Source organism: Myxine glutinosa, chromosome 8 (assembly GCF_964187855.1).
Source record: "Myxine glutinosa chromosome 8, kmMyxGlut1.1, whole genome shotgun sequence".
Taxonomy (NCBI): domain Eukaryota; kingdom Metazoa; phylum Chordata; class Myxini; order Myxiniformes; family Myxinidae; genus Myxine; species Myxine glutinosa.
Genome location: NC_136268.1, coordinates 37,641,853 through 37,654,695, shown reverse-complemented (window position 1 = coordinate 37,654,695; position 12,843 = coordinate 37,641,853). Strand labels below are relative to the sequence as shown.

Here is a 12,843-nt window from a genome sequence, read left to right as displayed (position 1 = left end):
TTCCGAGTGCTTACATTTTATATCCCCTTAAAGGTTCTTTTCCATTTGTTCGTCATGCGTAGGGTATTTTTTGTTGATTTTTTTTCTGAACAACTAGAACATCTACATTATTCCTCCACTTCATTCCTGGCAATCCCTGAAACTGTTCACTCAATTTCAATGGTGAATTGTGATAGTGCAGCTGATTTTGATTTTCTTCAGTATCACAATATACAGGTTTGAGAAATACTCAGTTGACTGTTTACGCTCAGTATTTACATTTTCTGGTAAAGGTATTTACATCGGATATAAAAACTTTTTTTGGGTTGTTTAACCCCTAAATTGTCATAGTCACTGTAGAGCCTTGTCATATCAGGTGACGATGCTTTAATTCCATTATTTGCCTTAATTTATTGGCTTAAGTCCTGTGTCATTGCTGAACTGATTGGTACATGTCACTTGGGATCCTCCTCTACCGACTCTACTCTATCTATGATCACTTCCAATGAAGTCATTTAGAAACAGGGTTCTTCCTTGCATATCCTGCATGCAGTGACCAACTGCAAATTCCAGGTCTCTTTTTCTCATAGTCCGGGAGACTTGGATCTCGATGTCCTTTTATTGCAGGGTTGCACCAAAAGCAACTGGATAAGTTGGTGTTGGCAAAGTGGCTTAGACAGGAGCAGCTTTATTATGCACTAATTTTGACATGGAGACATTATGACATCTCCAAGAAAAAGGATTTTGTACAATAATATGTTGTATGCGTTTGCTGTCTACTCACCGGACCTCATAAGAGCAATAAAGTTTTGGCAGACAGTACGCCGAGTTTAACGTCTTTACATCTTTAAAATGTTAGTCCTTATTTGATTGGATGTTGTTGTAGATCGTTGCTTGAACGTCGACAATTTTATTGGCTCTCGTATGAAAAGGTACGACGCTTGGATACTTGAGAATGGGGAGTATAAGGGAAGGGAGGACACCGTAAAATGTTTGATTTATTATCCATGCTTGTAGAATTAGAGCTTTTAAATTAACGGGCCTGTGTGTATCACTTGAGAATGTCAGGTAAAGCACCATTGTTTTTTTCAAAGGATATTGCATTCGGAGTCTTGCAGTTGGCAGATTACGTTGATTCATTATGGAGTTTAAAATATGAATAAAACCCGAGAAACAATCAAAATACAATGAGAAGCACTGAGAGATATTCACAAAGTAAAAGTAATCTCTGCTGCAGGTAATTGTGACTGTGAGCATTATGGTAAAAGGTAATTGATAACGAATTTCATTTTCATCTCCACTCCGTGATTATTGTTGTGACCCATATTACATAATGTAAACATAGTGATTGATAGGCTCACTCGGTCTCAAAAATGGGTCTTTGGAGTGTTGCTTGCATCTGGTTTTCACCCACGTCCACTTTCTTGAATCGCTTACAACAAGCAGTGTCATTGCTACAATGCACCCGCAACAGTATCAACACTTAAACATCCCATAACACACACACACACACACACGCGCGCACGCACACACACACACACACACACACACACACACACACACACACACACACACATAAACACACACACACACACACTGTACACACACACATACACACACTGTACACACACACACACTGTACACACACACACACACACACACACACACACACACACACACACACACACACACACACTGTACACACACACATACACACACTGTACACACACACACTGTACACACACATACACACACTGTACACACACACACACACACTGTACACACACACACACACACTGTACACACACACACACACTGTACACACACACACTGTACACACACACACACACACTGTACACACACACACACACTGTATACACACACACACACTGCACACACACACACACACACACACACACACACACACACACACACACACACACACACACACACACACACTGTACACACACATACACACACGCGCGCACACACACACACACTGTACACACACACACTGTACACACACACTGCACACACACACACACACACACTATATATACACACACACACACACACACACACACACACACTGCACACACATACACACACACACACACATACACACACACACACACACACAGACACTGTACACACACACACACACACACACACACACACACACACACACACACACACACACACACACACACACACACACACACACACTGTACACCCACCCACCCACACACTGTACACACACACTGTACACACACACACACACACACACACACTGTACACACACACACAATGCACACACGTACACACACACACATACACACACACACACACACACACACTGTGCACACATACACACACACACATTCTGTACACACATGCACACTGTACACACGCAGACTCTGTACACACACACACACACACACACACACACACACACACACACACACACACACACACACTGTACACGCACACATGCACAAATATACACACACAAACACACATACACATTGTACACACACACACACATACACACACACTGTACACACACACACACACACACACACACACACACACACACACACACACACACACACACACACACACTGTACACACAAACATCTTTTGATCTTTCATTTTTCTTCTCGAATGCAGATTTAGATATCTTAAATATCTTTGTAACATGAATCTGTCAATGAAACAACTACAATAACTAAAACTCACCATCAGCATCCAGCTTACCATCAGTGGAACAAAACAGAGGAAAGCAGGTTCTGTTAAATGTACTCAGAATGTTATTTCACATTTGCAAGGCATCGTGACTTGTTTAGAAGTATTTTGTCTGTTCCACAAATGCAGTTGCACCAAATGACTGGCAACCTCTGCAACTACTACCCTGATGACAACTGGGCATAAATGATCACCGAGTGGTCCATCGCAAAAGTTTCTCGAGAGGGACATTCTTGATCCTCCCCGTGTGTTTTAAGTGCTTTAAAATGGCCGACCCATCAAGCAAACCGGTTCCCACTCATTGCTAATGCTCGTAAATGGGATCCGCAAATTTTTGATGCATGTTTTGGCTCATGTATGCATACATTTCGGGTCATCAGATGGTGAGTGGGGGAGGGCACCTGTCTTGTCTGTCCCTCCCTTTCCTTCCGCTATTCATGGTTGCTTGCAGTTCAAATTTGGAGTGAAGGATCAGCCCAACATTGGCCCTCGAGCCAGCCCTTGTTAAACTTCAGCAGTTGCGGCGTGAGGCATCTGCCATCCATGAAACCAGTACATAGTGCTGGGAAGGTCATGCCTATGTATAGCAGGCTCAGCATTCGGACCAGCAGCAATGAGCGATGCTTTTGAGACTGGAAAAGTTGGCATGGTCCTGTGCGGTGGATCAAGCTTATAAATGACTGTTCACGAATGACGTGTATGGATGAAATGTACATTTTAATTCTTCTGTATGAGGGTCAGTCAGGTGTATGGATTATGGTTTGCCAGTTCCATTAAATCTGTTGTTATTGTCCTGCCCTTCTCGCCCCCCACAACCGCACACCCCCTTCCAATACCCTGCCCCCATCTGCACGATACCACTGCAGGAAAAAGAGACTTTGTGGTTAAAGATTCATCATTGTGAAATTCCTAGAGGAGCAGTTTTTTTGCAGGAGAAATGTGACATTGAGGATTCCATCCACTGTTTACTTCCGCCACCATGTTATGTTTTCACCCCTGTCTGTCTTTGTTTGTCTGTCTGTTTGTTTATGAACAGGATATATCAAAAAGTTGTTGACGGATTCGGATGAAACTTGGTGGACAAGTTGGGTGTGTAACAAGGAAGAATCGATTCAATTTTGGTGAAGATCTGAATCCGGATATGAGAATTTTAAAGTGATTTTTCACCATTACGTGATATTTCACGATATTTTCAAGCACGATATTTCAAACAGTTATGGACGGATTATGACTAAACCTGGTGGACGAGTTGGTTCGGTGACAAGAACAAGCCGGTTAGATTTTTGTTCATGTCCGAATCCAGATCCGGCCTATTAGTGGGATACAAAACGTAAACTGTTCAGCCTGGCGGAGGTGTGCTCTCTACTGAGTGCTGCTCTAGTTAATGTTGTTGTTGTTGTTATATAGTTACTATGAATTGGAAGTCTTCACATAATCCTATATATATATATATATATATATATATATATATATATATATATATATATATATATATATATATATATATATATATGCATTATATACACAGTATTGTATATGTACTTTAAAAAAAAAAAATTGTATACAGAATCGAGGCTCGTGTAAGAGCTAACACATTGAAAATGAAAGCGTGCACAGACACATAGAACATACAATGAAGGGAGTGGGAGACAAGCGGGGGAGAGAGGGAGCACACAAGCACAACAATAGTAGAGAACAGGGACGTCGGTAGATCTGTGGAAGGGGAGGGCTGGGCGAGGAGGGAGGTTTACACGGTATAAAGCAAATGAAAACTACTATGAATTTCAGGAAAGAAGTTGGGGATTGAAAGAGGTGGATTTGGGATGTTTAATAGGGGTAGAAAAGATCAAGGTTTTGGATGGGGGAAGATATAAAGATATATACTGTATGTGTATATATATACAGACTTGGCATTTAATATGGAATATTTTTTTTGTGGGGGTGAACTTACTTTTCAAGATGACTTAGAACCAAAAGTTCATTGGAATTATGTTGAAATTATTCTAGATTTTGTTAATGTGACCTTTAAAAGAAACAAAAACCACATTTGACATTTCGAAGCAAATAAATTGATGCTTGAAAGTGATGCAAGCTGATATCGAACTCAATTCATGGACAGTACTGTTAAACTTCTGTGCGTTTTCCAGAAGTATCTCTTTATTTTGCAAATTAGCCAAAAATGTTTTTTAACAAAAACAAAAGTTAAATTACGACTGGGATTACGGACAGTAAAATTACAGTTCAGTACTTCGTGTAACCCCCACGAGCATTCAGGAGAGCACGCACACGTTGAGGCATGCTGTTCACGAGATTTGCCAAGGTTTGGACAGGAATCGCTTGCCATGCAGTGACAATAGCCTGCTGCAATTCACGCACAGAGGTAGGCTGCTGGTCCAAGTTGTCGATTTGACGCGTTAATTCTGCCCACAGGTTCTCTATCGGATTCATATCCGGGGACATGGCAGGCCACTCCATATGCTCTACACCATGGTCAGCAAGAAAGTGTTGGATCATGCGAGCACGATGAGGCCGTGCATTGTCATCTTGGAAGACAAAGTTTCCTCGAAAGGCTGCACGAACAAATGGAAGCAATGTTTCTTCCAGAATGGCCCTGTGCCTGAACTGGTCCAGGTTTCCATTCAGAACAACCAGGTCAGTTTTGCCCCCTGCATAAAAAGCAGCCCAAACGGTCACCCCACCACCTCCAGCTTGGACTCTTGGCACTATACAATCTTCGTTGTAGGCTTCATGCACTTGTCTGCGCACTCGGACACGGCCATATTGACGATAGACCAGAAATCTAGACTTGTCACTGAAGATCACGTGATTCCAGTGTCCTGGCTGCCATTGACGGTGCTCTCTGGCCCACTGCAATCGGCGCTGGTGGTGTTGTCTGGTCAGACGTGGCTTTCTCAGGGGACGCCTGGCACGATAGCCTGCTTGAACCAGTCGTTGGTTGACTAGCCTTCTGGATACAGGCACATTTGTCAGTTGCTGCCACTCAGCCCTAAGCCGATTAGCTGACTTTGATACGGCCATTGCGGATTAACCGGTGCAGCTGGCGATCATCCCTCCTTGTGGTTCTGCGGGGACGTCCTGACCTCGGTATTGGAGTAGGGACACCCCTCTGAGCATTTCGTTTCAGGATCTTTGACACCTGACCTTGAGTGATGCCATACTGCCGAGCAATAGCACGCTGTTTCATGCCGGAATTTCGTAAAGCCACCACTAAATGACAGACAGCATTGTCGAGTTGACGGACCATCTCCAGGGGAAGCGGCAATAACTTTTGTAGACGTGCAGCAGTTGTTTTCCACTAATACAGAACGCAACAACCCTTATATACCCAATTGTGAAGCCAATTGTCAAATGTACCTGTCCGTACATTTTGTCACGCCACCTGTGATATAATCCTGTTATTGAATTCTTGCTGCGACAGACAATCAGTGACATGGTTCTTTTAACAAAGAAATCACCGAAGCGTAAAAGAAACTCACCAGATTGATATACCGAGTTCAGAAAGTAAACCCAAGTCAAGAAAAAAGAAATATTCCATATTAAATGCCAAGTCTGTGTATAATTATTATATTTAAAAAATATTAAATTCCAAAACAGAAATTTTCTTTGTCGAACAGTATTGGTCGGTAATTCATATGGAGCACCATCAATAACTTGCAATGGTTTTTGTCATGTAGAAATGACAGTAAAGGGTCATTGATCCTTATTTTTGCAGTAAAGGCTTAAACAAGGACGTATTGAGTCAGGAGGATAAGTATCGGTCAGCAACGTTTCCTGCCTGGTTGCTATCAGTCACTAATTATTATTGTACACCACCTATGACCTTTGAACATTGTTGTCATGTAGAAACACCAGTAAAGATAATCTGTCTTCCTTTTGTGAAAATAAAACTTCAACTAGCACATATTGAGCCAGGATAAGTATCGGTCAGCAACATTTCCTGTCCAGTCATTATTTCATTAGCACCATTCATTTTTGGCAGTCCATTGATTAGGTTCTTCATTTTAAAGCCTTTTTCATCCACTGATCAGATTATGAACGAAATAGCTTTCATGAAATGTTTAAACATTCCTCCTGATACAGAATTTTCATTTAATTGTCCAACAAAACAATCTGTTTAACACTTTCGACTTTCTATCATTACATTTGTGTTCACGTTCTTCATAAGATGTGTATTTGCCATCGTAACACTTGGCATACAGAAAAAAACACTCGCAGATTGCACGTGTACTTCTGGGACTACATTCTTTGGCAATTTGTGCTTTTGAAAAAAAGAAAAGTTCTCATTAAATGCTTATTTGCATATTGGGCAGAGTGCATGACGAATCATTATCCTTAATTGCTGTCCTTGCACCGAATGTTGATGCCAACTCCCAATTACATGAGGTGACACTTTACTTGCAAGATCAGTCTGACTATTTGAAATAATTTTTACAGGCCGAGGGGTAAGAGGCTACAAATAACGGTCAAGATGTATTGCTCTTCGGTTTGTTTTATTGGGTATTTATTGCGCATATGCTCCAACATGTTGCTTCTCATTTTAAGTCTTTCAGAGGCTACCAGATCTGGCAGGATCGCCTTGAGGTATGCACACTCTCTGAGCTGTCGAGCCTTGGTTCGAATCTCGGCCCAGCTACAAATTGTCACTCTGGTGTTTCACATGCAAGGTGTCGCAACAATGTGTGTGCCGTCCTTCAGATGGACATTAACATTGGGTGTCCCATCTGTGGGCATTACATGGTGGACGTTAAAGTCCTTCGCAAAAAGAAAGTGCCTTTTTAAAATCTTTTTTTTAATGGATATTGCCCAAGACAAGGCATACAGCCACTCTAGGTAAGGGGCACCCTGAATAAATTCCAAAATTCCTGCTTTAAGCTACAGCGGGCATTGCCTCGGCAGAACAACTGCACTTTCAGCAATTAGACCATCCACAGTCATGTGTTGCAAAAAAAGAATGGAATAGCCAGGTTTCCAATCATACCTTGACTCTTGAGTGAACACGCTGACACTGAATATACCATCATTACACAAAATAATTTTGATTATGGAACTGATAATTTGTGTGGTGTGGGCATGATAGATTGGTCAACAACACTCGCAAGATAATATTTTGTCGTTAATTTATTAATTGCTCCTTTATCATTGATAAAATAATTTATCATCTGAATAATGTGTTCTCTTTCTTTCTCCCACCTTTCCCTTTTGCACATTCTCACAATCTCCTTCTTTTGTCCTACCGAATCCCACTCCCAACCTCCATTCCCTTGTCATTTCCAGTCCGCCTTCATGAGAGCATTGCTGAAGAAAGCTTTCACTACCTAGTCTTTGATCTGTGAGTCTTGCACTCTACGTGTGCATACATCATGTTATTGCATACACAATCATGTTTAGGATCTAAGAATAGGTATAAAAAATTACTTGGAAGCCACTGTGTGTGTGTGTGTGTGTGTGTGTGTGTGTGTGTGTGTGTGTGTGTGTGTGTGTGTGTGCGTGTGTGCTTCCAATAACTCACATTGGGATCATAGAAATTTCACACAAATTACCCAAAAAAAAATTTCACAAAAAATCAATGTGGAAAAGGACAGAAAAAAGGCAAAAAAATATTTTTTAACAAAAACATAAACCATGGCAATAGACAAGTTTCACACAAATATAATTAAATTGTTTATCAGCCAAAATGATGCCGATGGACTTGACAATGATAGAGATGAAGCCATGACAGAGGATGGGGATAGATAGACATCTCTGAAGGGTAGAGCGAAGGTGAAGAAGCCTGCAGAACACTTCCTTCCCATCCATTGACCAAGATTCACCAAATCACTTGCTGTACTTTCAACACAAACCTTTATCGGACACTGCAGTCATTTGGAACCTGCTGAAAGAAATACGGTGGATCCAGGTCAACAGAATGAATGTCAACATTCATTCATTCATTCATTCAGGTCAACAGACATGAAGCACTGTTTCCATGTGATATAGTTTTAAAATTTTATTGCACAGCCATCAGTTTTTAGGAAGGTTTTCTTTTGTAGTTTCTTGCAGAGGAGATGATAATGCAAGAGCAGAATATATACCAGCTTCTAATATAAAAACCTTTGCAATTTTCCAATACCAGGGGAGGAGGAGTCCTTATCATCCTCTTTGGACATGTTGTTGATCCGAAGAACTTTGGACTTTAAGTGTAAATTATATATAGAAGGAGACGCATCTGGGCATGTGTGTGTCTGTCCATCATGCTTTTTAGTATTCTGAGGAATTCCTGCTGTCGTACAATAGTAGAAATGGTCCAATTGGAAAGATAATCGTCAATTTATTTAGTTGGAAAGCTAGTAATTAATTTACTTGGAACAAAAATTTGTGGCCGTTCAATTAAACAGTTTAATCATAAAAATCATAAACGAGAACGGCACTCATAGTCAGGTTCACTATGTCAATAAATTATATTTCGTTCAAAATCATGGTAGATTAGCAAACCTATACATTTTTGGAAAGGTTATAGCATAAGGAAACTAAAAATCAATGTTTACATTTGGAGAGATACCTGTATGGCGGCCATTTTGGATTTTCAAAATGGCCACTGTAAAATACATATTTTGTTCTATTTCTGCCTCTAATTACCCTAAAAACTTTTAAAAATATACTAAACCTATATTTTCAGGGACAAGGAATCCAATGAAAGTATCAAATTAGTGCTATGGGGAATGGTAAGACACGAATCAAAGGTTTTGAATTGCAAAATACTGTCTTTATATTCGCGATAAGTTGCATAATCAAATACATGTTATCATTTTGTACAGGCAGTTAATAACATCAAAATGTGTCACAATAATTCATATCACCAAACATACACAGGCAGTCAGCAAAATCATATATACACACGCAGTCAGTATAACTTCACATCTACACAGGCAGTCAATGACAAAATATACACAGGCAGTCAATGGCATCAAACATACACGATTACAGAATATGCCATTTAGAGTTCGTCATCACTGCCCTGTGTGTCGTATCCGACAATATAGTCCGCATCGTTTTCACAGTCCGTTCCACACAAGCAAAGGTCGGTCAAATTGATTGGCAAATCGAATTGGTTGAATGGTCGATCGAATCGAATTCGATGAATCGAATCGAATCGAATCGATCGAATTGGTCGAATGGTCGAATGGTCGATCGAAGCGATTGGTCGAATGGTCGAATTGGTCGAATGGAATTGGTCGATTGGTCGAATGGTCGAATTGGTCGAATGGAATTGGTCGATTGGTCGAATTAGTCGAATCGAATTGGTCGGAATTGGCAAATGTAAACATTGATTTTCAGATTTTCCATGTAATAACGTTTACAAAAATGTATAGGTTTGCTAATCTACCATGATTTTGAACGAAAAAACATAGTGAACCTGACTATCAGTAGAGAGCATACTTCCGCCAGGTAAACAGTTTGCATTTTGTATCCTAGAGTAGACCAGAAAATTACAATACAGAATCACATTTAATCAAAATCATCCGTCCACAACTTGAGATATCCTGCTATGTATCGTTTTTGGCCCTATCTCCCAATGGTGAAGAATCACTTAAAAAATTATAATAGCCGGATCCGGGTCCGGATCTTCACCAACATTGAATCGATTCTTCCTTGTGACACACATAACCTGTCCATCAAGTTTCGTCCAAATCCATCCATAACTTTTTGAGATATCCTTCTATGTATCGTTTTTGGCCCTATCTCCCAATGGTGAAAAATCACTTAAAAGAATTCTAGTAGCCGGATCATCACCAAAATCTAATCATTTCGTCCTTGTCACATACGCTACATCTCTGCCAAATTTCGTCTGAATTCGTCCACAACATTTTGAGATATCTTGTTCACAAACGGACAGACAAATTAGAAATCACTCATAGAGCAACACTTGGCAAAAGAGAACAAAGTAGAATGGCACTCGGTCGAGCATCCTTTTGACCACAAAAATAATTAGTGGTTGAATTCAGTGACCTGATATGCAAATCGTCTTCAAATTTTTAGTTCATCAGTTGAAAATTGTCAATTTTAGAAATTTGGCCTATGTTGACCTTTTGGCCTATGTTGATCTCAAAAATAGTTGGTGGTTGGTTTCAGTAAGCTGATATGCAAATCCTACTCAGATTTCAAGTCATTCGGATGAAAATAGGGGATTTTAGAAGTTGCAAATGGTTATTGACATTTGGCCTATGTTGACCTTTTGGCCTATCCTGATCTCAAAAATAGTTGGTGGTTAAATTAAGTTAGCTGATATGAAAATCCCATTCAAATTACAAGTCAATCGGCTGAAAATTGAGGATTTTAGAAATGTGAAAAAGTGGTTGCCCTTTGGCCTCTGTTGATCTTGTGACCCATGTTGATCTCAAAAATAGTTGGTCGTTGGTTTCAGTTAGCCGATATGCAAATCCTATTCAGATTTCAAGCATTCAGATGAAAATTGTGGATTTTAGAGATATGAAAAAAAGTGGTTGACCTTTGGCCTATGTTGACCTTTTGACCTCAAAAATATAGGATTTTTCAGACCACGAAGTCCACCATATGGTGAAGTTTCGTGAAGATCGGTTTAAAATTGTGATCTGTAGCCTGGTGTTGGCTTAGCGGTTAGGGTGTCGGCTTGGGATCCTAGGATCCTGGGTTGGAATTCCGGTCGATCGCTGAATTAACGCCAGGGGGGTTGACTCAGCCCGTCATCCTTCCGAGGTTGGCAAATTGAGTACCAGTTTACTGGTAAAATTCCCTGTGTGTCGCAACAGGCGACTAACAGGGTTGGCGGCAGGAAGGGCATCCGGCCATAAAACATTGCTTCAAAAAGGGGACCAAGGTGCCCAAAAAAGGCCAACCCCCGCTCTGCGGGGAAAAATGGCCTCTAAAAGTAAGTATAGGCAAGTATACGTGAGCGGACAGACAAAGAAACACACACACAAAGTAACAAAATCATTTTTTTTAAACAGACCCGGTGTCATAATGGTTAGAGTATCCAGTCTGAATCTGGGAGGTTGGTATTTTGATTTCGACACTGGCCAAGTCAAACCAAAGACTTTAAAAATGGGACATGCTGTTTCCTTGTTTAACACTGAGCATTTGGAGGATAGAGCATGGACAAACCATGTTGGTTGGAATCCATGGGAAGGAGGCAATTTTTCCTTAATTTCCCCGCTGAATGTGGATAGAAGAGCGACATCATTAAGATGGTGTTGAATGTACCCAGAATGCTCCATTAAGTTACGACACCCCCAAGCTCAATGGCTGTTCGTCTGAAGTCGAGTCCCGTGTTGTCTCCTGTATGTCTGCATGTGAGCGGGATTTGTCTTTCACCTCCTCCATGATCCTTAGTCCGTTTAGAAAAAATAACTATCAACGAGATGAAAATGCTTGGTAAATAAATTCAAAACAGAAGTTGATATTGTAACTAAAATAGGACATCGCTCAATTTTTGTAATTATTTTTCAGTTACTTTTCAATGGATCGCGGAAAAAAAAAACGGGAACATTTTCACGTTAACCAGACAATTCTTTTTTCCCCCCATTGCGCTGACCTCATGTCTTATAGCCGAGCTGCGCGGGTCATTTGTGAAGCTACTTTGATCATTGTGCTTTAACATGTTGTGAAGCTGATGGCATTCACCATTGCGTCTCCTCTAATTTATACACGCCAGTCGACGTGAAACACACTGTACCACTTCATAGTTTGCAAGCATTTTGATAGGAGTGAATTAGTCATCTATGTGGGAGTGGCAGCAGGCCTCTTGGCTGGTGAATGCATTCCAGCTTATCTGTGATATTTACGCACTGTAGAAATATTAACTCCTCAATAATTCCCGGTATGAAAACACCTCAAAAGGAAAAATGATTCAAATCAAAACCAAGGTGAAGCTGGATATTGTCCTGTCGGTGAAGACTCTTATCAGGAGATTGTAACCAAAACAAATATCTTTCTAGGCTACTTATATTCCAACAAACAGCAATAGACAGCCGCTTTCAATGCTGCAGGCGGTCCCACGCTGTCTCTTACATCGTTTGACTAATTTGCTCAATTGGTGTCACTATGGTGACATCATGTCTGAAATTGAGTCTAGTATGAGTGCCG

The 12,843-nt window shown here is 40.6% G+C and overlaps 1 protein-coding gene across 19 annotated transcripts in view; it reads left to right on the top strand.

The window, feature by feature from the left end:
• Positions 1–12,843, top strand: part of LOC137432425 (calcium/calmodulin-dependent protein kinase type II delta chain) — a 268,454-nt gene that overhangs the window by 113,691 nt on the left and 141,920 nt on the right. For all 19 annotated transcript variants that reach the window (XM_068124347.2, XM_068124345.2, XM_068124341.2 and 16 more), the window contains exon 4: positions 8,020–8,074. In XM_068124347.2, the coding sequence (XP_067980448.1) occupies positions 8,020–8,074 (55 nt within the window). The remainder of the gene's footprint in view (positions 1–8,019; positions 8,075–12,843) is intronic.